Below are 26,987 nucleotides of genomic sequence, written 5' to 3'. Positions count from 1 at the left end.
GTCTTTCCGAATTGTGGCGTTCAAGTCCGAGTCATTGGCGTTCAAGTCAAAGTTGAGTCCCAAGTCTTTCTCAATTTTCTCGAGTCGAGTCTAAAGTCATCAAATTGGTGACTTGAGTCGGACTCGAGTCCACACCTCTGATCTTTATTGCTTTTATTGTTTTGTAAGAAATGTATTAAAATTTTTGCATAATTCAATCAAAGTCATTCAGAGTGGTCTGATGTGAAGTGGTTCATTGTAGAGAAATATACCTATTCAGATTTCTTTACAGTGGTGGTGATAGGAACCAGGGGTCACCATGACTACAACACAAATATAGCCATTTTATTTACTATCCAAAACCACCAGTGAACCTACACGTGTCTTCTGAATTTTAGGCATCAGGCAACAAGCCTATAGGCATTTAAAGCGTCAGATGTCTGGTTTCTATCACCACCTCTGTGAACAATACTGATTCTGTACGTTTCTTTAGAACAGAGCATTTCACACCAAACCACTCTGAATGACTTTGATTGCATTTTAATTATTGAATCATAAAATCAGAAATGTTGAATGTGGAATTCCTCTTTAATGCACAGGGAGAAATTTGAATGACGGTGTGGGCGAAGGTAGAAAAGGCATAAGAGTTAAATTACTTTGTTGAATAATAGTATTTTTGTGTTAGTCTGAGGTGTTTACTATTCTGGGGTCTCCACAGGGAAGCTGTGCTCAGTGGAGGGTCGTGATCTAATGGGTGAAGAAGAGGATGCTGAAGGGTTACCAAATAACCGTTCTCTGGATGCAGTGGCACACACCTCCACCAGCTGGCTCAGAGGAAACAAGAGAACCCAGATCCTCCCTGAAAGTGAGTGCTGTGCTCATGTTCATGAAACTCATTTAGTACATACAAATGTAATGCGTGTAATAGAATGTTATCTAACTATTTACTACTTACCACCCTTCGTTAATTCAAATGGGTGTTAAGTATGAAGTTACTCATTTTTCAGTGTCAGAAAAAAGCAGAAAACACAGAAAATTACACAGAAGTGTCAAAAACTAAACACCATTTCTTCAGTATTTAGTGTGTTCACTCTTTACCTCTATTACAGCTTCCATTCTTTTCAGGAGACTCACTTTCAGTTTCTCAGAGTAACACCTGTGGATTTTTTCAGATATGAAGCAAGTGTGGAGCTTAGTTTTCTCCTCTATCTCAAAGATGAAAGATTACTGTGATTTTATCACGGGAAGGCTGTTCTTAGGCACAATGCCAAGAAATGTAGTTCCTTTAGTGTGTGGCGTCGTTGCAAAGCAGCCATGGAAGAACATTCAGTCACCCATCGCTGTATATTGCAGTCATTTCGTGAACTTTTTGTCGTAGAACATTGGACATATGATAACAGCACAGTTTAATGCAGAAACATTCGCTTTATAAATACTTTTGGTCACCAAATTACTACCACGAGTCTTATTTAGCACCAATTCAGTGGCGCAGCTCTTCTCACGATGGGGCTGAATCTCAAGTGGCTCCCTGCTCCCTACATAGTGCACTATGTAGGAATATATAAAATACTGGATCCTGCAACCCGACAGTGCAAAATGCTGCTAAGAAATAGTTATTTGGGACTCAGACACATCCACACTCGATAAATGATGCACTATTTGGCTGTATAAGCTAGAATTTCTAAACTTTCATTGCTATCACACTATTTAGGGAGTACAGAGCCATTTGGGATTAAACCTGGGTTTGACGCTACTTCTGACAAACACAGACATTTGAAGCGTGCAAGACATTCAAGTGACATTTTTAGACTTTTATACTGTTTTACAGTTAAGTACTTTAATTCATGTCTGTGATGTCAATGATGGAGCTGTTTAGGCTGTTGGGTCTTTTAGCATGTTAGCTAACTGACCAGCCTGGTTCTAGTTAAGAACATAAGCCGCCAGCCCCACAGTTTAAACAGAAAACAGGTTCTTACTTTGTCAGTACACTCGGTGGTCCATGCAAGCAGCATTAGTGTCAAAGATTATTCCATTAAAGCCCAAAGGTTTTTTTTGTGCTGTTGCATAGTAATGAGTAAGATTTCAGTCACTCTGAGGTGGTCATAGGCGTATACTGTGGATATATTGTGGATTTCACAACTCAGTTGTAAAAACTGGGGACACTGGGGACAGTTTTGGTGGTCTACCAGGCCTTGTTGTTAGGAGTCCCATTTTCTCATCATTTCATATAGTTTTGGAAACTTCTGTTTTTCATTATTAAGCTAATGTAAATAACAAGTAATGGAGGCTTTATTATCATGCATGTCGCTGCCACTACATGGCAAGATCAAACTGTGTTAGGTGATCTCTAATAGACTTGCTTATGTGGTTTCTGACAATGTATGACACACTGTGAACACAAACAAAAGTGCTCACATAGTTGAGAACAGCAGTAGCAGCTGTCCAGAGGCCTGGATTCTATCTGTACATGTGCTTTTTGGAGTATCGTGGATGCAGTTAGATGTTGTGTACTATGCTCTTTGTCTAACTCTGTCCTGTGTGTTTTGTGTAGGCAGCCCCATTGAGATGCCCAGAGTGGGAGGACAAGTGCGAGTAGAGAATGTGACTGACTGGGCAGTGGTGGTTCAGCGTTTTCTAGCCCTGCAGAGTCAAAAAGACAGAGCACCAATAGAGACAGTCAACCATCTAACCCCACTTCATCATGAGTAACAAAGCAGACCCTGCCCTATACCCTGGCCATCTAGAACTAACAGCATGATGTCCAATTCTTTCTGGTTACATCCATGTCACCACTTTCGGGGTTTCAGGGTTAAGCATTAGCTTTGCATCTTTACAGACTACATCCAATCCTGACCATCCACTGGACATATTAGTGATAGGCTGAAACTCCAAGCCTGGAGGTTCACTATGTTATATCCAACCATATAAACACAGGTGCTTTTTATGGAACCCCATAGCACTGCCTTTGATGAAATGGTGATGAAGTAGTAATATTAACAGTATTATATTTGTTCATATCATGAATGCCTTGACATTAACTTTGTATTATTGATGTTGTCATGTATGTAAAACTGTTTCAGACCTGAAACAAAGACCATTGTAAAAGCAGACATTTTGAATTAAGTAAACTGGATGTATCCTGACATATACAACAACAGACACTCTGTGAAATCCAGCAGAGTTTTAAGTGATATTTCTATACTGTTATGATGTCATAATTTTCAGTGGGGTGATGTATCTTCTGTCCTGAGTTGGTTTCACTGAAAAATAACATAAAAGGGAAGATTTACTAAAAGAGGCATTAGAAGTAAAGCTGCACTATGTAAGATCTTTTTGTTAAAATTGAAAGATGTATCATTACTCAGTCAGGAGAATAACATTCTTTACATAATAATGTCACACACAGGCTCAAAAAGAGGATTCGGCTCAATGTTTAGGTGTCAAATGCAAAATCAACATTATACACATGAAGATATGATGACAGTAGTAGATAATTTACTCAGATCCTTGAAAGATCTTTCACCAATTCTGACTGAGTTCTCTTTGAATACTTTGCTGGCCGTCATCAGATTCATCTGTTTGGGGAAGAGGCCTGAAGCACAACCCACATTGTGTAATCGCATGCCATTACACATTTTTACCAGAGGGGTCTCCAAATCCCTGAAACTTACACGGTGCAGCTTTAATCGACAGTCTGCAGACACCTTGCACTGGTTGGGGTAACCAATGTAACAGATCATCTGCTAAGAACTTTCCATGCAAATAAAAATGACACCTTCAGTATAAAGTGTTACTATAATTTACAAACTCCTGTTTTTCTCACAGCCATTTTGTATGAAAGGGTATTTCTGCCAGGTGGGAGAACCAGTGATGATTATGTTGCCATAATGAGTTATCACTCTTTCAGAAAGCTTAATCATTATTTTGAGAAAATAAATTAAAAACAGCAAGTGATACTTTTTCACCTGGAGGTGGCTCAACAAGAGTGGTAGCCATGTTAGCATCAAAAATAAGACTTTATATTCAGATACACATGAATTGCTCAGTGAAAAATCAAATTTACGCAATTTTCCATTTACCCCAGATGGAATCGATTGGCCAAAACTAGCTTGGAGTCCAAGCATTGCTTCTTTAGTTCAGCACTGGGGCTGTGAGGCTAATGTTACTTAGCAAACAGTAGAAGTCAATAGTCACCCAAATCTTTTCTCTAAATACATCCCCAAAACTTCTCTCAACCTGCTCAAACCACAGCCAGGTTTTCTTTAAGGACACAGTATGACTTTGTCGCTGTCCAAAGAAAAACAAGTATCTCCAAAACGGTAACTTTACAGGAGAGGGCAAAAACTCCTTTAACTTTTAATGTAACTTAATGTAAAGAGATTTTATTCAAAGTGATTTTGGGGCATTTCTATTGGTCCAATCATAATAAAATTTTCAGACAATGGCAAGGTCAAATGACGTAGAAAAAAAAGGCGAAAATGGAGGTACATGTTTTTCTTTGGACAGCGACGACTTGATGTGAGGGATCAAAATGAACAAAACTTCAGTGTAGCTGCCATTTTAGACAATTGTCTCCAATTTGTATGCACAGATTTCATAAGATTATGTTTACGATTTCTGTTATTTTTTTTAATAAATAACTGTCAATTTTGATTTTTCTAACTGAAGATATTTGGTTGTAAGGAAAGACGACAGAAATCATAACCATAATCTAGCATCTATGTCTATGACCGCATGACGTGCATGCACAGGAAAAGGAGTCAGATTCTGCTGGGGAGTCAGAATTTGGAACAACACCTGTTATCTGAAATTGTTGCATGCTGTGTTCAGCAGTTTTTATAGTTCACAGAAAGTTATACCACATCCTAAACCACATGAACATGCGTTTTGAGTGGGTTGAGAGATGTTTTAGGGATGTATTTACAGAAAGGATTTGGGTGACGGTTGACATTTAGTGAATAGCAACATTAGCCTTGAGAAATTTAGAAATTGTGTAAGTTTGAGTTTCACCAAACTTTTAGTTTTAATAGCACATAATCACCATGTCAGTGCTTAATGTCAGCGTAAATCAGAGTAGGTGCTTCATTATCATAATCACCTTCCAGCATTTTGCAATCCATAAATGAATAGAAAGAGGCAAAAACTGCAGCGAATGCCGCTTTGGTCTTATTATGAGCGTTAAAGGGCCACTGAGCAAATCAATTCTGTTTTTTTTTAATGACAAAAATATGATTTGTGATGGTGCAAAACTTTAGTACATCTACTCCCTGGACTAAATTCAGTCTTTTGGATCACTACATCTAAAATTACAGTTATGTAAGTTTTTATGTGACCAGGCTCAAACATAGCCATTCCTTACTGCAAGGACAGCATTTGTCTTTTGTTTCTGGAAACTTGTCCTAATGATGTCAGCTCGCCTTGGACATGTGGAGCAGTAGATGAGAAACCACAGTATTGCCGTCTTGTTTATAAGACCCGTTTGTCTGCGTTCCTGCCTGGGCCGGTTCTTCAACACTGATCCAGTCTCGAAATATGAGGAACTTTTCAGAAAGCCGTGAGACATTTATTGAACCTAAAGTCCCGTTGTCCACACCCTTAACGTCAGATGTGCAAGACGTTTGAAGACAGCATTGCACTGGCCTCCCTCGTGATACTAAACAGGTGCATGTGAGTGTCCAAAACCCTGAGGTCAGATATACGATGTCCCGCACTCTCATCCATCCCTTCGGCCCCCTCAGCAGGAAGTGCTTTCTGTCTAACCATGATGAAAGCTGAATGAAAACAAAGTGTCCTCAGCTCACTCCCAAGATTAATGGCTCGGACGCCTAAAACGTTTCATAAGTCACAGGTTCGGACCCTCTGTGGAGTTTAACTTTGGACAGGGAGGTGAGCGCTGCGGTAAACACTGATGATGAGACAGTATTTTTCACTTTTATGAGGACAGGGTTTTTGCACCGTGTTTATCTAGACGTAATCAATAACCCAGCTTTCTGTTTTATTACAAATTTATAGCAACTGCATATTTTGGTGGATCTCCGTGTTTTGGAGAGTCATTAAATTATGCATGTTTGAATGGAGCAACCAAATTTTTTGCTTTTACGACTGAGACTTTAGACTGCCTTGAATCCGTTGTTTCACATCCTCAGTGCCACTTCCAATTTGATTCTCTCTCTTTCTCGCTCTTGCTCTCTGTGCACTTGGCTAACCTCTTATGCTTGTGGGTATATTTTGGTTTGTCCATTTAAATTCACATGACCAAATCGTAAGGCAAATTATTCAGTAACTGCATGAAATAAATGTCAATTTTTATTTTATTTTATTTGTATTTTTTGTAAAAGCTCCCCTCAAATTAACAGAACATGTGTTTTATGATCATAAACATATTGCTATATGCTTACAATTTACTGCTGAAAGCCAAAAACCTTAGACGCTCTTTGTATTATTTTATAAAAATAATTTTTACAGAGCAGATCACTGAAGAGAAGCCATCTGTTTATAGTTTATAGCCCAGATTTGTGAAAAAATGGGTCGACTTTCAGTAGATAAAAAACATTGTGAGTTCAGCTTCTTTTATTATAAGGGTTTAAAATTACATCACCCATCTATTTGACTGGACAGAAGACAGTTACAGCTCTCATATGACACCCACCTTCTGAATGTAGCTTATGAAATATGAAAGTTATGAAGAATATGACGAAGTGTGTTTTGGAACCACCGGTGGTCTCAAGGAGTTTAAAAGGTTAATGATGACAGTCTACTAGCATTGTCCATTTTGCACAAATTTTTATGGCACAAAACTTTGTTACTTCATGAAAAAACTGCCCAGAAATAAAAAGCAGAAATTTTTGTTCAGCAGCCAGATTAACTCAATTTGCTACAAATATACTGACATGATGTTCTGGATATTTCTTTGCTTTGTCCAGCTGGGCCTAATTTAACCAGGTCAGTGTGGTTTCTGTACCACATATTTCAGACGTGTTTGTGTGCAGATCCACTCAAAGCCATGGGAATGGAGCAGTTGTGGGAAAATAACAGCCTTTGGATCTTCTTTGGAGCATATCTCCCAGTGCAGCAATACTCTTTTGAGATGTAATGTCTGAATGCATAACAAATAGTTTTAAGGCTTTTTTCCAGCTCCCTCAACACTCCCCTGATAACAAGAGGATAGTGGGCCACCATTGGCCTGCTGATGGCAAAGCTGGTGGTCCACTGGCATTTTGCATAGCGTTTTCTGGGTGGCCCACTGGTGGTTTAGCAGAGTATTAGACAAAATTCCACTTTTCATTGCTTATTTTCCTCACAGTCCAATTTACTTATTTTTCCTTCCTTCCATTCTTTAGTTACACTTTATAAATTAATTTAGTAAATTAGTAAATCATTTTGAATTAGACGCAGACATTTTTTCCTCAGTTGTTTGTAATATTTGTCTTAGCCTTTTATTTTAGAAAACGTCTGTGCATTTAAAATCTGAGGAGATTAAAAACTAGTTAGACCTTGGATGCAGGACAGTAATCTGGGTGGTCCGAGGGTGAACCAGCAGTGGCAAACAGGGTGCCCACCTTATCAAGCCAGCGGACTGATATATGTGCTTGCTGCATCTGTTGTTGCAATGCATTTATAATGATTTTGCTTGTATAAGAGTGTTAGAGGTGCCTTGCAGGCCCACCCACCTTGCCATTCGCCACTGTAGGCCTCTGAGATCATGTGTAATTCTGTAGTTGGCATTATGCCTTTATTGGGAATTCCCGACCTAAGCAGGTGTTCTTCAAGGGAAAAATGAATGCCGTTTTCAAAAATTTCAGACCCTGTCGCAACCAAAAATGTTCTAAACCCAATACATCTTCCCCCCAAAGTCTCACTAGTGTGGATAATGCTAATGCTTGCTACATACATGCTCGCTAACACTCCAGTGCACTGAAATGGCGTGGCATGAAAATACTTGCATAGTATTGTAACAACACCAGCTACTCAAAAAATGGCTTCTAATGCCAAAGCCTCCAAACTACCACATTTAACAAAGCTTGCTGGTTTGTGTGATGCATTTTCACGAGCTCAGGGTTATGATGTCAGTTCAGTGCACAGCAGTGGTAGCTCACATGGCAGCAGGATTCATATTTCAGCTTCTTAACAACCTCATAATGGGGACTTTTCACAAAGAGTCATGATTACTTCCGGTTTAAGTGTTAGCAGGGTACAACTCACTTGCGCTCCGTATCACTGCTGCAGAAGCCATGTCAAAATGTTATAGTAATGTACCATAATGCGCAAACACTGAGCTAAAGCAGCCATAATTTAGATTTCCTGCATTGTTGTGACAAATAGTGAGGATAAGAAGTGGACGGAAGCCCTGATTTAACTTTAAACGGAGCTAAAATACTGTATGTGTGTAGCCCTGTTTACTGCTGCTGCCTCACATCAAGCAGTCTCTGTCTTTGTACAACATGCTAGTGATTTTTGTAATATTAATGTTTTAAAAAGAGAGTGAGTTTGATAGACTTTGTTTATATTAAGCTAGCTACTGGCTAGAAGCCACTGCTAACAGTTTCTATCAGAGCTGGTCTATGAGGAGCCTGGCCTCTTCTTATTTCCCCCGTTATATCAAAAACAGGACTGCAAATAGCCAGAGGGCACCCGCGAGAGTCCTCAACGAATGCGGGTGAATAGAGCTCAACAGTCAAAAACAAAATGTTAAAATATTCTCTAATCACTTGCCCAGAACTTTAATTTTAGAAAGTAGAAGTATGTATTTTACTAAAAAAAAGCAAAGAAAACATACATGAGGCGCCGTTTAACTCGAGTTCAAAAGCACTCAAAATATAACAGAGGTGTTAAAATATTTTATGCTGTTCTTTGTTCAGGATATGAATGTATTCTTTTATATTAAAATTGTTTAACCATATATAAACGTATGTTTTTGTTCAAACGCTCCATATTAACCCATTCATTTTGGTTTTGCTCCGGAGCGCCCTCTAGCATTTGAGAAACCTGAAAGACAGAGTGGTAATTATTCTCTGCAAGTTCTCTGCTAACCGCATCTATTATCACAAACTCTTAGCTGGCTAACATAAAGCTGCTTTTCGCACATCACGTTACCAAGCTAATGCTACAGGCAATAAACAACAAAACATTACTTCTTACATGTTCAGCTTGGAATGAACAGCTTATGCATTATGTCAGACACACTGCATGGCCCTTCTCAGATCACAGACAACTAACTATGCCAGAAAATGGAAATCAAAATGTCACAGCTTCACCCCGATGCTAAGATACAAGTTAGCTATGAGTTGCGTTTTTAATTGAGCAGTGAAGGTGGATGTTCTCCGAAGTACTGCTTCAAAACCTGATATGAAACTACAAGAATGATGCTGTTTGGCAGATTGTTAACATAGCTAGCTTTAAGGTGTGCTACTCAGATGAAGCTGGTGTTCCTTAAACTGCTAATGGTATCCTAGCTAATTAGCGCCTGCAGCTGAGCTACACCACACATACAGCATTTTAGCTCTGCTTAAGGTTAAATCAGTGCTTCCATCCACTTCTTATTCTCACTATGTGTTGTGACAACGCACAAAACCTAAAATATGGCTGTTGTAGCTCAGCGTTTGAGCACTATGGTATATTACAATAACATTTTGATAACCCATATGCAGTAGTGATATGTAGCGGAAGTGAGTTTTACCCCTCTAACGCTTAAACTGGAAGTAAGCGCAGTTCTTTGTGAAAAGGGTCCATTCCGTGGATCTGGCAACATTTGATGGAAAAATGAACACTGACAGATCCCTTTATTAGGAACACTGTACAGATACTGGATAGGGCCTTCCTTTGCTCTCATAACAGCCCTAATTCTTCATGCCATGGGTTCCACAAGATGCTGGAAACGTTCCTTTGAGATTTTGGCCCATGTTGAAAGGATTGCATCATGTAGGTCCTGCAGATTTTTCAGGTCTGCTTTCATGCTGTGAATCTCCCATTCTACCACATCTAGATGTGTTTTACTGGATTCTACTGGATACAAAATAATGTAAATACACATCGTTGTTGTCGGAAGAAAACCTCGTATCTCCAAAATGGTAACTTTACAGGAGAAGGAAAAAACCTACTGTACTTTTAATGTAAGTCAATGGAACCAGACTTTTATCCAAGTCATTTTGGGCTGTTCCTTTTGGTCCATTCATCGTGAAATTTACATACAGTGTAAAGGGCAACAGACATTTTCAAATGATGTCAAAAACTGAAAAACGACAAAAATGAATATATGAGGTTTTCTTCCGACAGCAGCGAAAGCACAGCTAGTGCAGAAGCCTCACATACACTACAATAATAAAGTGTTTAAATATGTCATTTTAGAAAAATAATCACACTACACAGTCACATCATTCTAAGATGTTTTGTTCAGTTTCGTTCATATTTTATTATTTCCACTTGTCGTAATTTTAACACTATAAAGTTTGGTCAGTAGGGGGAGCAGTGTACTCACTTCACCTCAAACTCTGCCTACAAGCACAGCCATTGGCTCACCAGCAGCTAAATGCTGTCATTTAATTGGCTGTCTAGCAAAAAATCAGCATGAATTAGGGCTTGATGTAAATGATGTGTGAATGAGAGGCTTGAACTTGATTTTTATGCAATGAAGCTTATTTGTCATTTGCGCTCAAATCTCTGCTTATTTGCACCTTTTATGGATCACAGAGCAGCTTAAACCTCATTAAAGACTGTATGATGTGCTACAGTCTTAGCAAAAAGCATTTGATATAGTACAAAATAAGTGTTCTTTGGCTTATAACAAAGTGGAAGCCTTTTCAAAAAGGTTCTATGTAGATCCACATACAACACAGTCTCAATCAATTTGAATAACCAATTTATGACACAAAGGACACTTAAATGATGCAAAGGGCTCTTTGAGTGTTCATGGTTCTATATAGAACCATTTTCTTTGCTCAAGAACCCTTGAAGAACCTTCTTTTTTAAAGGGTAGTCTAGCATACTAGTTGCACGTTAACTACCTCTAGGTAAGCCTTGCTAACCTGAGCTCTTTAATGTTTCAGCAGCTAATAAGGCATCACTTTTAGCAAAAGGGGTTCTATATAGTACCAAAAAAGGGTTCTTTGGCTTGTAACAATGGTGAAACCCATTTTGGTGCTATATAGAACCCTTTTGAAAAAGGTTCTATATAGAACAATATACAACACAGTCTCCATCAATTTGAAGAACGCTTTTACAATGCAAAGAACCCTTAAATGATGCAAAGGGTTCTTTGAGTGTTCATGGTTCTATTTAGAACCATTTTTTACAAGGAACCCTTGGACAACCTTCTTTTTTAAAAGTGTAGTCTAGCATACTAGTTGCACGATATGTTAACTACTCCTGGGTAAGCCTTGCTAACCTGAGCTCTCTAATGTTTCAGCAGCTAATAAGGCTTCACTCTCAGCAAAAAAGGGTTCTATATAGTACCAAAAAGGGTAACAATAGTGGAACCCTTTTTGGTGCTATATAGAACCCTTTTCAAAAAGGTTCTATATAGAGCCATATACAACACAGTCTCCATCAATCCGACGAACCATTTTATGATGTAAAGAACACTTTAATCATGCAAATGGTTCTTTAAGTGTTCATAGTTCTATTTAGAACCATTTTCTTTAATAAGGTACCCTTGAAGATTTTTTTCTAGCAGTGTAGTAACAATATTGTAAAAAAAACAGGCTATGGCTTCAAAATAAGGCCAAAACATTCAGAAACATTTATAATCAAGAGGGCTGTCATCGATCACTGATGTCAGAATTAAATAAAGGGTTTGTAAACTATTAAACTCTCAAGTATAACCATTGATTTTAATTATGAATTTATTTGTTTATTTATTTATTTATTTATTGTAAGTTTATTTGTCGGCTGTGCATGCTGGGCTGGTGCAGATTTATAGTATGTTCCCCCAGCCCCTTTTTTTAGGACCACACCTCTGTTTAATAGATATTACTCTATATATGTATAGGTCTTTATCTACAAGGGTGCTGAACCTTATTGAGACCAAACTGCAATATTTAAGAGCCAAAAAGACAAAACAGAATGCAGATAAAGAAGGTAGGTAGGTTTTTTATGTTTTTTAAGACGTTAAATATAATGTAAAAATATTTCAGTTCTGATGGGCAAATTTAAGCGACCTCATGGGCCGACTTTGGCCTGCGGGGCCACTCTTTGGACGTCCCTGGTCTATATACTTGTAAGTCACTTTAACTATGGAATCATTTACATTTCTGGCATTTGGCCTTATCCAGAGCAACTTGCAATTTGACCATTTTATACAGGTAGGCGAAGGCAGTGTTGGGAGTCTTGCCCAAGGACTCTTATTGGTATAGTGTAGGGTGCTTGGCAGGGGATTGAACCCCAGTCTACAGGGTAGAAGGCAGAGGTGTTACCCACTATACTACACCAACCACTTTATGCGAATCCTTTATGCAACTCAAAGCCGTTGGTGACCTTCTTTGTTAAACTCCAAACACTGCAGGTATATTAATGGTTCAGTATCTACTATGAGTTATTCAGTAACATCTATGAAACTAACGTGTAAGAGTATTCTTGTCGTAAAGGGACAGTGGACCCATATATGGACGCTTTCAGTACAAGAGGTCATTGGAAGTTTTTGAATATCATATGGATACATGATGAGCGAAAGGCATGACATCACAGGGGTCAAGTAAAGCTCTATTTACCACTCACTAATGGACAACTGTAAACTCTCCAGTGTTATTAGACGACGGACGGTCGGGATGGTCACCATACAGGCACACCTGCGCACTCCTGCTGTTAGTCCCACTGTGTATGCGGAGGACTGGATGTTTTAATACAGCTATTTTATAGGGGTTTAAAAGGCCAAAGCTGAAATACAGCGGCCCTCTGGGCTCCATCACGGTGACACATGTTTAAAACATGAAGCCCGAGGGGTCCAGTCCACCGCCAACCTACGTTACAGACACAGCAACAATGCTGAAAGTGAGAGAATTACTGCGTGTTTGACAAACGCTGTCAGCATTCAAACAGCCTCGTGTTCTTGTTTTGAATGGTGTGAAAAGAACCTGCGAATGTACCACCACTTCCAGAGCTGTGATATGAAGGGACTGACCGTGACGGTTTTCTCTCACAGCAATATTATTGTGAGGCCTATGTTGATCTTGCACTACAGGCTGGAAATATGGAACCATGGTTTTTAAAGTGTCAAAAAAATTTAACTAACTAATTTGCCAACAACCAATACAACAATTTACTGACATCTAGTTTAACCAAAGTAGTTTGTTACAAATTGTTCCATTGGTTTGGTTTGCAATGCTGTACTTTTACTTTTGCACAGCGTCCGTCAAATCCAGACCTTTAGTGCAGTTTCCAGCCCTGTATTTCATAATCACTGCTTGCCAATTCAGCTGTAACTGATCAGCCACCTAGAGCGCAACACTAGGACTCCAGGACCTCTAGTGTACATTCTTAGCAAAAAAGGGTTCCAAAATGTCCCACTTAGTCATTCAAAGGGTTCCTTGAGTTGCCATGGTTCTATACATGACTGTAGCCTTTACTAAAGAACCCTTGAAGTAGCCCCTTCTAACAATAGCAAAACCCTTTTTGGTGCTACATATAATCATTACCTTTTAACCTGTTATTGCACAATGTTGCCTCAGGGCAACAAACCTGTTTTCCTCATTTTACAATGGTGTAATACACATTAAATGACAATGAAATGGTTAATAGTGAAGAGAAGAGGTTGAATAAACCAGTAAAAAGCTGTCAAATTCTCCTCTGGAGTTCATTTCAAAGCCTCTTTCTATTATGGTGGTGCTTGTGGACAACACACCTTTGCTCCACACAGAAAAGCAATTTTTCAACATTTGTCATCAATCCAAAAATGCAATTCACATCTCTTACAATAAAAAGTTTTTTTTTAACATTAAGTTTCATATAAATTATTATTATGTTATAAGATTTTTTTCAGTAAGTATGTTGCCTACAGGCAACATTGTGCAATAGAATGAATATAACCTGTAGCATATGAAGTCTCTTTTACGCAGCCACTTCAGAGAACACCACAAGTTAAAAGCCATAGCGTTGGCCCTGTCATCAGGAGATCGCGAGTTCGATCCCTGGTGATGCTACAGCCGTCCGTAGCCGGGAGTCCAAGAGAGCACAATTGGCCTCGCTCTCTCTGGGTGGGTAGGATGGCCCCTCCTTCTCCCCCCATCACTCAGCGCGATGCTAGTCAGCGCAGGCGTCTGTTAGCTGACGTAACAGATCTGGCAGTTGGCGCTTTCCTCCGAGCGCGTTCGGCTGTCCAATGACGTTGCGTGAGCGGCAGCTCGAAAAGATGTGGTGGAGCTTCACAGGTCTCAGAGGAAGCCTGTGTTAGCCTTCACCCTCCTAGCGTTGATAGCATCGTGTGACTGGGGGGGTCCTAACTAGCGGGTGGAATTGGAGACGACTAAAATTGGGGAGAAAATCGGGTCAAAAAACAAAAAAAAAGCCATTTCTTACTTGAAAATTATTTGATTGTTTTTATGCTTTAGCATGGTTGGATAAACTATTAATTGTGGTTCTAAATTAGTGGAAGGTGTGCAACAAATCAAACGTTACTTCACGATTACTTCACGTAACATGGTTTCTTTAAAAACAACATGAAATTGAATGAATCTATTTTTTCAGTGTTTTTAGTATTTAAACATCAACAAAAGCACACAGTCACTCAGTTTCATTCCAAACATTTAGATTAAAATTCATACCACACTTTATATCATTTCTTTGCATGGTCACTCTCTGTTGCCTCAAGGCAACACACTGCAAAAAGACCAGCAAGCACACACTTTTTTTTACAATTTTCTGACTTTAATAATTAAGTTTATTTTACACAGGAAAATTGAATCAGTCATTTTTTTAACATGACTCTCATAATGCATGCAACAGATATAAATATACATGTATAAGGTACAGAATATATGTACAGATTATGTTCTCTTGGACTCCAAGCCATGGATGGCTGTGGCATCACCAGGGATAAAACTTGTGATTTCTTCACAACAGAGCAAAAGCTTTGATGGTTTACTTTTAAATCATTTTGGTCAAAATAATGCAGAGCAAACCTTAACCATGTTAAAAATGTATTTGTAATACAATACAAGTCATTTTGCATTGTATCATAATATGTAGCACTATAATCCCAATATAGCTTTAGTGTATATTATGCAGCCCAAGCCTTTACTAGAGAAGCCTGTGGTGTTGGTGAGATGAAAACTCCACATCACCCCATAAAACTGTACCTATGCCTAAAACACCCGACAGTGACATAAGAGGTGGCGCAGTAAAGAGGCCCGTAAAGATTTAATCATGGCAAAGCAGAGCATGATGGCAGACCACCCTGATCCTGCGTCAGGCCTGTCCGTCCCTTTTTATCCAAACGTGCTGCATCAGAGCTGTGAAACATGACCTTTCAAAACAATGGCCCGCCGCTTAAGCCCCCTAACAGAAACACAGGGAGGAGGGAGTCGTGCTGGAGAACCTCTCAGCCTCGCTCTCTTCAAGACTGCGTCGGCGAGGTGGAATGCAGAGACCCACCAGTGACAAGCCCACCATTAATTACACCTCGGGAGTTATTTTTGAATCGTTATTTGTTATTTGTAAAGTCGGTGTGAATCAATCTTCCCTGACAGAGGATTAAGCCATCAAGAGAATGAGACCTTGCAAATTCCAAAGAGTAAACTGTACGGGATAACGGAAAAGGTGGAAAGACTGGGCCTGCATTCTCGCTCTCTGTTCTGAATGTGGAGAAGCTGAAAGTTCTGCATTTATCACTTCTTATGGATCCTCAGGGATCTGTTCTCTGTACATTAGACATATTGCAACTGTTCACTGTGTTTAAAAGTTGCTCTTGTCACATTGGTCAGCTAACAAAGCATCCTCTCTGAAGGGCCGGTCTATTGTACTTTATCCATTAAATCCAGGGCTTTTATTATTCTTTTGAGTCTAACAGTGTATGACACCCCTGTGTGCAGCAAATCAGCCTCAAATGCATGCAGATGAGTGACAAACTGAAGGAAAACCAGAATAAATGAGCTGAGAAGACTAACAAGTGCAGATACCAAATAGGGGTACTACATAATACATTTGAACAGTTACCATTGTAGCATGCTTTGTGCATGTATAAATATCCCAGGGAGGCCCAGCTTACAGTTTTGGATCAAGATGGTAAGAGGAAAATATCTAAATGATGTTGAGGGAGGGTTCATTATTGGGGAGCGGATGGCAGGAGCTTCAGGAACAAAGACTGCTCAACTGGCCAGTGTTTCAATAAGAACAGTGACTAAGGTGACATCTACATTTAGATCTGTGCAAAGACATCAGTCAACAGGGTTGTAAATTGGGTTGAAAGTGGGCATGCGCTCATTACAAACATGGATGCACATTTGAGAGTTCAGTGGTGTTAAAACCATCTGCACTGGTCTACAGAGATAAAAAAGTGATATGGTCGGATGAGCCACCCTTCACTATCGTCTCTGCAAGTGAACAAGTGCATATGAGGCACAAACCAACAGAACAGTACAGGCCTGATTGCTTGACCTCTACAGTGAGGGAGTCCGGTTGCTCTGTTATGTTATGGGGGTGTATTTTGCTATGCTATGGCCTTTGCAGTCACCAACTGGACTCCTATTGGAGAATTTGGACCAATGTGTTGGACAGCGTGCCATCAGAACACCATTTGAGGGAATATCTTCTGGAAGAAAGGTTTTACAGCTCCTCAGACTTGTAGAATCTATAGCGAGGCGCATTGGCCGCTTTTCCACTGTATGGTACCAGTTCGACTCGACTCAACCTGACTCACCTTTTTTTGGTTTTCCACTAGACAAATCTGGTACCTGGTACTATTTTTGATAACACCTTCGTCAAGGTTCCAAGCAAGCTGAGCCGATACTAAAAGGTGACCTGAAAACGCTACAGAGTACTGATTAATTAGAGAGAATCACTAAATACCTATGCTAGCATTAGGTTCCAGGTTAGCGTAGCCACTTGCATCGCCTTTTTTGAGCAACCAGAATCGTCTCGTCGTCTGAACTCTGATTTCGTTTTATCCCAAACTCTCCTGTTTTTCTCAGCAGTCTTTTGTCTTGCTGATATCAGCCTATTCTGGACAAAATTCGTCTCCATCACGTCGTGGCAGTTTCATTTGATGACCAGCTCCATTGAGGGGGTACTATAACGGCAGTGGAAAACGAAGGAGCTGGTATCAAAGTTGGGTCGAGCTCTTTCTGCAGGCCCCCTAGTGGCCAATCCGCCAGGAGGGAAGGGAAAACACAACAAAATGACTTTTATAAATGTTGAATTGTTTGCCGAAAATCCAGTTTGCTTCTGGTTTTGTAAATCATACATTTTTCCATCACACAAATGTATTACATCAATGTTATTGAAGAAGAAAAATGCATGGATCAACCAAGGGTTCATGACAAATGGGAAAACTGCATCTACAGTGAGAAGTAGACTACAATGAGGTGTAGACTGTGTGATATGCAGGTACACAGGTATACAGGTATACACCATAGAGGAGACCCCTAGACTTTGTGCTTAACGGCTTAAACATGCACCATAACTGGTATTTGGATGTTACTACCAAAAGTTTAAAAGTTTCTCAGCGGAAAGTAAAACTGTCCCTCACTCCTTTTCAAGCTGCTGTTGAAAGCAAAAACCTTAATGCGTTATAAATGTGAGCCAGATGTAAAATAAACTATTTCTAGCTAAGGGTTTGAGTTGCATTGTTGTGTGATAGCTAGGCTAGTCTTGCTAACAGTCACAATATACCTGTGACTTTACTTCAGACTGGACTCCACCTCTGATATTAACCCTTTTTTCTGCGTTGACCGGCCCACTTGAAGACTCAAAATTGGCTCTCGCTCCTCTGTCCTTCTCGCCTCTGTTCACTTCTGCTCTGAATCTGGAGCCATGGGTGCATTTCAGTCGGAGATGATGTGATCCACAGAGCGAGCCACTTGACCTGAATTTCTCTGATTGCCCCATCTGAACGGAGGACATAAAGCCTTGATTTACATTAGTCAGTTTGGAAATGGACTCTTGCCAGGTGACTTAGTGAAGATGTTCCCCTAGCAGAGCTGAATGAATTAAGAAAGGTCTGTTTACAGTGAGATTGGAGTCGTTTAAACACCCCGCACGCTGTCCTATCTCTTCCCGGAACAGACACAGCACTGTAATGCTGTCCATCCGTGTGATGTACAGGAAGCTGATGTCTTATCCCATCCTTAACCTATAAATCTGTGGATCTGTCCAAAACAGCCTTTCTAATTAGTGAGCAGCTACTTTAAGGGACACCAACTGCTGACACATTCAATTTCACACACACAGGTTGTATAATTGACATGGAAAGGCATTGATTAATAGAACAGGATGCTATGGAGCAGCCACACATGAGCCTGAAGCCACCATGCCCAGTGCTTAGTGTTGGCTAGAGGGATATAAAGACCTCCCCCACCCCAATACTGGGCTGTACTGCAGTGGCACTGTGTTCTCTGGAGTGATGGAGCTCCATCCAATACCTTTGGGGTGAGTTGGGGTGATCCAGAACTGATCATTCGACACCAGTACCTGACCTCACAAAAAAAAAGACATAATTGAAAGAAACCAACAAAATAATTAAGAATGCATGGAAACACCTGTCCGTAATTGTAATAATGGTTCAGCAAACAAATCCAACTTGTACAGTTTTCCTCTTATCCCAAAGTTGATTAGTCAAGACATGTTTGTTGTCCAAATTTTGCCTCTTTAGTTTAGTGCTGGAGCTACAAGGCTATCATTGCTAACACACACTAGAAGTCAACAGTCAGCCAAATCTTTTTCTGTAAATACATCCTCAAAACCTCTTTCAAACTGCATCCAGCTGTTCCTTAAGGTTGTAAATACTTGTCGATGTGGTTCAGGACACAGTATGACTTACTGTGAACTGTAAACTCAAGGTCTGCACTGCTGCAGATTCCCACAGGACTAGATTTCAGTGTTGTGCGTGGGAGCGGGTGGGAAACCAGCTTACTGCAGGCGGGAGCAGACCAAAGCATGCATGAAGAGAAATCCTGCAAATTAATGAATAACGTAAATAAAGCAAAACGATTACTAAATCATATATATAAATAATATAAAATGATAAAAGTAAAACAATTAAAATGACTTAAGTAAACCAATCACGTGAACAACATGCAAATTCTTGTAGCTTACAATGACGGCAGAACCTTCAGTCTGACGGCCACAGCTGCCCAGCAAAACACCAAAAATAACCGCTCTGTGGTTTAATTCCTGCTTTATGTTTACTGGGAATAAATGCCGTTTGGTGATGTTGCTTCACAGTGAGTCTGATGACCATGACTGCCATGTTATTTCAGCAGAGAATAATGTATTTGTGAATAAAATATGTCAGATATTGTATGTCAGTTGACGGAACTTGACGGAACTGTGCGGGCGGGTGCGGGACAAAACATTTTGGTTGTGGGTGGGAGTGGAGCAAATGATTCCGATTTTCTGATTTTCAGAAAACTGTAAAAACTAACATGGGCAGCCACTTTGGACAACCGCTGTGCGACCTTAATGAAGACCTGGTGGCGGTTTGAGCTGATTCAGAAAAGTTTTAGAGACATATTTACAGAAAAAACTTGGGTGACTACTGACGTCTAGTGTTTGTTAGCATTTCAAGTCTCATGCTAAACTAAAGAAGGAAGAATGGAAACACGTCTTGGCTGATCAACTACATCTGAGCCATTGTTTTCCGTGTAATAATTGAATAATAACTCCAGGATGTATTAAGCCTGGAAATGTAAAGAAATGAAAATCTACCTCTAGGTGACCAGCAATGAGAAGATGATGATACTTTACCCTCATGAAGGACTCCACAAGTTTTACATTTCAGTTTGTTTCCAAACAATGACAAAGTGCTGAGGAAATAAGGGCCATTCAGAGTTGGAACATGTGCATGTGGGCAGTTGCTATCAACAACATTCTCCTACTAAGACTAATTTTATTAGTGTCACATCAAAACAGTTCTTGTAAGAAGTTGCACATAATCTCATGACATGAGACAAAACCACAGATGACAGTCATAATCTGCACTATCCCTCTTTTCAATGTAAGTTTACGAGACCTATCAATCTTGCAGACCTTTTCTAGCTAGCATTGATCAACTTCAGCCTAGAGTTGGTGCTTTTCCTCAAAACACCCACAGCATTCGATTTACAGGTTTGCCTTAATCAAATTGGACCAGATCATTTTTCTTTCCTTAAAATGCCGGCCTCGTTGCCGTATAAGGCGTTATCACAAGCTTAATCGTGTGAAGAGGTTTGAGCCCTTGATTCGCAGCCAGTGACGTCAGAGCAGGAGCAAATTTGGGAAGGTTTCTCTCTCATCCGAGCTCAGGGGAAAGAGGGATTTGGAAAGAGAGAGTGAGAGAGGCCCCAAACTCCAGCGCACACTCAGACATGGTGAAGGACTCAATAGCAACAACAGAGGCTTGCAGAACGGTACGCTTGAAGAGACACAGCCAACTAAAACTAATCAAGAAAGAGAAAGTGGCTTGTTTTTTGGAGATGATGTGATTTACAGCAGTCAAAGAGGAACAGTGGTCATCAGGTCGAGATCCAGAAATCAACCACTTCAAGACCCGGGTTCTTCACCATTCGGACATGGGAATTTAAATGTGTCTGCATGAATGATGCCTGCTGAATGCTAGCCTCTTGGTGACTGACCAATTGTGAGAAACCTGCTTCAGAAAGCCAACAGAGATCCATCAGACCGTCGGCTCTCAAAAGTAAGGCTCTTCTTTATGACGTTAAACAGTTCAAACCTTTTGTTTCAGTGTTAACAGAGTGTGCTTTGGTATTGTAGTTAATAATGGTTAAACCTTCCCCTTACATGTTCGGCTCCGATGTTCCATCATCCAATGGAGAGTTATTTAAGGAAGCACATATTAAATTGGAAAAAAAGAGAGTTTGCACTTTAGACTAATGGAGCTAACAAGCAATTGAAGCTCATCAGCACTGACATTCAGCTGTTAAGTAAACTTAAACCATTTGACTGTTCAAACCACATATTTTTAGAAGTACAATGTGGTTTGGAAATGTGCTGTGCAAAAGTCAGAGATCACCATTCTTGTATTTTCCATCAATTCCCAGTCGATATGGCCATTGAGTGCAAGTTATTCATTTTTCAGCATCAGGAAAAACACAAAAAAATTACATAGAAACCTCAACAACTAAATAAAATATTTTTTTTACAGTATTTAGTGTGTCCACTCTTTACCTTTATAACAGCTTCCATTCCTTAGGCTCGCTTTTAGTTTTTCAAAGAAATCTGCAGCCAGACCTCCAAAGTTCAGTCTCAGAATTTGGTTGAACATTTTCTGCTTCTCACTATCCGAGTAATCCCAAACACATTCAGTGATGTTGAGGTCTGGACTCTGGGATGGTCAGTCCATTGTTCAGCTTCTTTGTTTGATGAGTCTGTCTCCTTTTCTCAGTGAGGTTCTTCTTGAACAGCTACACATCCTTTCAGACCCATAGCGCTGAGTCGTCTTCTCACAGTGGAAGGATGGACGTGGATTTTTTTCAGATCTGAAGCAGCTTGATTTTCTCCTCTCTCTCAAAGATGAAAGCTTTAAGTGCTGTTTATCTGAGGGGGGCAGTTTTGGTGTCTACCAGGTCTTCCAGGTGGTGGAGTCCCATTTTATCAGTAGCTTTTAAGAATTTTTTGAACTCCAGTTTTGGAAATTCCTATTTTGTTCACTTATTTCTACAAGGTTAATGTAGCTAACAAGTAATAGAAGCTTATACCCACCAATTGCTATCATTAGAACTGCATACTAAAATCACCTTTTGAACTCCAGTTTTGGAAACTCCTGTCTTTTCCCTTATTCACGTATCCCTTATGCACATAGATCTTGTATCTCCATATCTCCTTCTCAGAAATTCTCCTGAAAAACAGATAACTTGTACTTAACGGCTGTTTTACTGGAAAATAATAAATGAAGCGATTTGCACAGTACTGTATTTGCTAAAAGTAATGCTTACATTGGTTTAACATTGTCTAATAAATGTTCTTTCCACCACCCGCATATCGCTGCTATCAAAAAACCTCATATCTCCAAAATGGTAACTTTACAGGAGAAGGAAAATCACACTTTTCTTTTAATGTAAGTCAATGGAACCAGACTTTTTTCTAAGTGATTTTGGGACATTTCCTTTGGTCCACTCGTCTTAAAATTAACACACAATGTAAAGGGAAACAGGCATTTTCAAATTATGTCAAAAACAGAAAAATGACAAAAATGGACATGCAAGGTTTTGTTCTGACATCAGCGATACATTCGTTAAAAAAGATCAGGAAATTTTACAAAGTATTGTTAAAATATGAACACGCCATGCAAATATACATGCATGAGCCCCACTAATTTTAACCCTGTATTTCCCAGCGTTTAAATGAATGCATTCTAAATCTCTTTAGAAGACTGATGTTTAAAAATAGTCGCTGCCTGTCAGACGAAGAGCTTCACCGAGAGGGTTCAACAGGAAAGCCAGGACAGAAAGAGAGACAGAAGGAGGACTTAATGAATGCTTGAAGTCTCTTAACAAAGACAAAAGGCAGCATACTTTCCATTTTTGGAACACTTGTGAGCTTCCCTTTTGTTCTGAAATATAGAAGATAATGTTTGCATTCTAAAATGTCTTCAAAGCCCATATCAAAGAAAATCACCTCTTTTTATTAAATAAAAGAGTGTAATGTACTCTGTAAAAGTTTCTAAATGTACTGTTCACCCTCCAGTCCATACAGTCCATAAATGGAAACTAAGCTGCAAAAACAGCCCATTTTGAAATATTGGGTTTTGTAATGTCACAAAAAACCGTCACATTTACATATATATACACCGATCAGGCATAAGATTATGACCACCTCCTTGTTTCTACACTCATTGTCCATTTTATCAGCTCCACTTACTATATAGGTGCACTTTGTAGTTCTACAGTTACAGACTGTAGTCCATCTGTTTCTCTGCATACTTTATTAGCCCCCTTTTACCCTGTTCTTCAGTGGTCAGGACCCCCATGGACCCTCACAGAGCAGGTACTATTTGGGTGGTGGATCATTCTCAGCACTGCAGTAACACTGATGTGGTGGTGGTGTGCTAGTGTGTGTTGTGCTGGTCTGAGTGGATCAGACACAGCAGTGCTGCTGGAGTTTATAAACACTGTGTCCACTCACTGTCCACTCTATTAGACACTCCTACCTTGTAGATGTAAAGTCAGAGACGATAGCTCATCTGCTGCTGCACAGTTTGTGTTGGTCATCCTCTAGTCCTTCATCAGTGGTCACAGGACGCTGTTGGCTGGATATTTTTGGTTTTCTGTCCAGCAGTGACACTGAGGTGTTTAAAAACTCCAGCAGCACTGCTGTGTCTGATTAACTCGTACCTGCTCTGTGGTGGACCTGTGGGGGTCCTGACCACTGAAGAACAGGGTAAAAGGGGGCTAACAAAGTATGCAGAGAAACAGATGGACTACAGTCTGCAACTGTAGAACTACAAAGTGCACCTATATAGTAAGTGGAGCTGATAAAATGGACAGTGAGCGGAGAAACAAGGAGGTGGTCTTAATCTTAAAGGCACAGTAACAATAACAGCCTGTTAAATTCAGGCATAGTGAAAGGTCTGAAAATGGTCATGTGTAAAACTTAATTATTACTGTTGTTGATGCATAAACACTCACAAAGTCGCCATCAGGGAATAAAATAAAATGCAAGAAAAATGTAGAATGGGCCCTTTAATGTTTCGACACGTCTATTTTCACAATTTCTTTATTCTTAATTTCATCAGCACTGTCGCACACATGCAACATGATGCATTTTTAACACCCAGTCCTAACTGCTCTCAGTAGCTTTGTTGTAATGCATGGAGCTTACTCTAGTGAAACTTCTTTCCATCCACAGAATCATTGCATAAGCTACTGTCAACGAAAGCAGGGCCAAGATAAAGAAACTTGTCAAGTACAAACATTCCCATAGTGTTCATCCAAGGATGCTTCTAGCTATTTTTTCCAAGGCCTCTAAGTCTTATGTGTGAGAAGTTATTTGAAGGAAAGGAAGTCATTTGAATTTAAAGGCAAAGTCCAGCGAAAATTCAAATGTCACATTTTGTCCCTTACTGCAAATGTATTTGACATGTTTGGTGTCCGAATTGTGAAACTAAAGAGGTAAACATCTACCAAACATGACATCCCTGATTGACTACATTTGAGTTGAGGGGAATATGGTGTACATTTGTTCTCTTGCCAAACTGTTCCCCTAAATGATAATCCTGCACTTCTCTCACGACTAGGGCTGGCTTTACATGGTGAGACTCTCATGCAACTAATTGCATGTTGTGAGTTGCATTTCCATGCAATTCAAGTTGCGTGCAACACATTCAGTTACTTCACAAGTTAGCCAAACGAGCTTGTGTTTTTTAATACACTATATTGTTCCCGCTACAAAAAAAGTAATCTGCAACGTGTTAGTATCATTCACATATTTGCAACATTTTTATCATCTTTGTACAATTTTTCCAGCTGTTAAGCCAGATGTTTATAGAAACACTAGCTTTGAGAAACTCATTAGTCTTATGTTTTGTTTTTTTCCTCTATTAAATTCAGTGAAATGAATCATTTTAAAAGATATTATTTCATATGATCACACAATGCGCTGTTGCTGTTTTGATCGGCTATTTCACGAAACTTGAGATGCTTGAAACTGTTGCAGCCGAGTTTCAAATGAGCTGCACGATGCTTTACAGCATGCAACAAAAGTGAAATTTAGTTTCACATACGTTTCAGGAAACTAAAGTTGCATGTAAGTTTCACTGTGTAAAGCCAGCCTGTGACTCCTGCTGACACCACAGTAAATCATTTCTCTTTGTTTCTTCTTCTCACAGCCATGGAGACCCTCCTCCGAGAGTTTTTCAACATCACTCCTGACCCTCCGGTCAACATCTCTCAACGCCTCTGGGGAGTTCCCTACCTGAAGCGACTGGCCCACCTGGACGAGGCCCTCTACCAGGACTTCTACAGCCTGTGGGTCACGCTCATGGTGGTCAACAGCCTCATGTTTGCAGTGGGCCTGTTGCTCAACAGCCTGGCCCTCTACGTCTTCTGTACGGTCACCAGGTCCCGCACGGCGCCGGTCATCTACACCATCAACCTGGCTGTGGCTGACCTGCTGGTGGCGCTGTCGTTGCCGGCCCGCGTGGCTCTCTACTACAGTGGTGGTGACTGTTTGGCCTGCTCCTATGTGCATATCTTCAGCTACTTTGTCAACATGTACTGCAGCATCCTCTTCCTCACTAGCATCTGCGTGGACCGCTACCTAGCAGTGGTGTGGGCAGCAGCTAGCCGCTGGAGGAGCCCAAGCATGGCTAAGGGCATTAGTGCTGCTATTTGGCTTTTTGCCATGGTGGTCACTTACTCCTTCCAGACCACGGCACTAGAGTTCAATGGCTCCTCCTGCTGCCAATTGACCGCGCTCTTCGCCGTCACCGTTCTGGAGTTTGTACTTCCCCTACTTGTCATCGTCATCTTCACAGCACGAGTGGCCTGCGCACTGACCGCCGGTCAAAGCCTCATGCCTCAAAGCTGGGGCCGGCGGGCACGGGCCGTGCGCCTCCTGGTGGCCGTGCTGGTGGTGTTCGCCATCTGCTTTACGCCTTTCCATGTACGCGAGGCCATTGTGTATTTCCGCCTAGGGGGCAGCAGGGAGCAGCACGTGGTGGCCTATCACACTACAGTCACCCTCAGCAGCCTCAACAGCTGTCTGGACCCTGTGGTCTACTGTTTTGTGCCTGACAACTTCCGGTCAGCCTTAAGGAGGGCGTTCCGCAGGAGGAATCCACAGAGGGGCGGAGCCGGGGAGGTGGCCGGGCCCTGCAGGACCTCTAAAGAGTCAGGCGCTGCAGTGGCCCTCGTCTATAGTGTGGCTACTCTGACCCTCACCCCATGTACCCTGCCTCCTAGAGAGCTGCCCGCTTAAGAGACAAGAGAAGAACCTTTGAGGATAATAATGTTTTGACATGGACTTAACATCTTAAAATCCCAGGATCATTACTTACTAAGGCTTATTTTTCAGTAACTACAGGGACTTTAATGCAAACTGGTTAAGCTATTTGTAGGTTATAGAAGTGTGTAACAAAACTTTGGGCCCACCAGTGGGCCCTGGCCATTAAGGTGTTAAAAGGGACCATATTTTCTTGTATTTTTCTTAAAAGTCCACTTAAACTGTGTAATTTTATCAGATCACTCGTGGCCTTTAGAGCTAGGCCTTCAGTACAGGCCTTAAGTGACCAAACTTGGTCAAAAAACAAGAAAAGACCCACCTCTATGACATTTGAAGCTTGTAAAAGACATGTTTTATTTAAAAATACAGACATGAAATAGACATTAGTATATACTTTTTTACTTTGTTACAGTTTTACAGTGACGTTTTCAACAATGTGTCCTGGCTGCTGCCACTATATTCCCTATATAGCAACTGACTGAAACCTGGTTAGGCTACAGCTCATATTTGCAGTCAGTAATGTATCTAAAGCTTCCAGAAGGCCAAAAGTGTTGTTAATTATTCAAAAATTGGTCCCAAACATTGTAAATCAAAACATGATTGGTTGATTTCCTTTATGTACATAGTTAAGTTAGCTCCTGAAGACTTAACCAAAGGGAGAGCTCGCTTGACTGTATCTACCTAGATACAATGTTTGAACTTGAATTCTTGACTGGACAGTTTTCCTTTCGTCATTTCTAGAGTAATGAAACAGTGAGATGAATGAAAATCTTACAAAAATGGATGATTCTATTAAACGAAAATCAGCTAAAAATGACAGAAATGTATTTTTTAGTTCTCAGAAATCAGTAGGCCCTCTTTGAAGGCCTAGAAGGCCCTGAGGGTTCAGGATTTTTATGTAAAACACATTTCTAATCCATTTTTAAATG

General features: G+C 40.3%; 2 protein-coding genes across 2 annotated transcripts in view; both read left to right on the top strand.

Moving 5' to 3' along the window:
* The window catches only part of trpn1 (transient receptor potential cation channel, subfamily N, member 1), a 63,218-nt gene extending 60,082 nt beyond the window's left edge, over positions 1-3,136 (top strand). Inside the window, exons 28-29 of the mRNA XM_036567597.1 lie at positions 698-844; positions 2,531-3,136. Coding sequence (XP_036423490.1) covers positions 698-844; positions 2,531-2,688 — 305 coding nt within the window. The 3' untranslated portion in view covers positions 2,689-3,136. The remainder of the gene's footprint in view (positions 1-697; positions 845-2,530) is intronic.
* Positions 3,137-20,425: 17,289 nt separating this feature from the next.
* On the top strand, positions 20,426-26,034 carry LOC118805139 (G-protein coupled receptor 20). The gene is made up of 2 exons (XM_036565748.1): positions 20,426-20,794; positions 24,944-26,034. Exon 2 carries the CDS (start codon positions 24,946-24,948, stop codon positions 26,032-26,034), a length of 1,089 nt encoding a protein of 362 aa, XP_036421641.1. The 5' UTR covers positions 20,426-20,794; positions 24,944-24,945.
* Positions 26,035-26,987: the final 953 nt, after the last annotated feature.

The sequence above is a fragment of the Colossoma macropomum genome, unplaced genomic scaffold (genome assembly GCF_904425465.1).
Source record: "Colossoma macropomum unplaced genomic scaffold, Colossoma_macropomum, whole genome shotgun sequence".
NCBI classification, from domain to species: Eukaryota; Metazoa; Chordata; class Actinopteri; order Characiformes; family Serrasalmidae; genus Colossoma; species Colossoma macropomum.
This window is presented reverse-complemented; position numbering and strand designations above follow the sequence as displayed.

Bases quoted from the DNA above. Each gene is read 5' to 3' on its own strand.
- LOC118805139 (XM_036565748.1), top strand. From the start codon at position 24,946: ATGGAGACCCTCCTCCGAGAGTTTTTCAACATCACTCCTGACCCTCCG.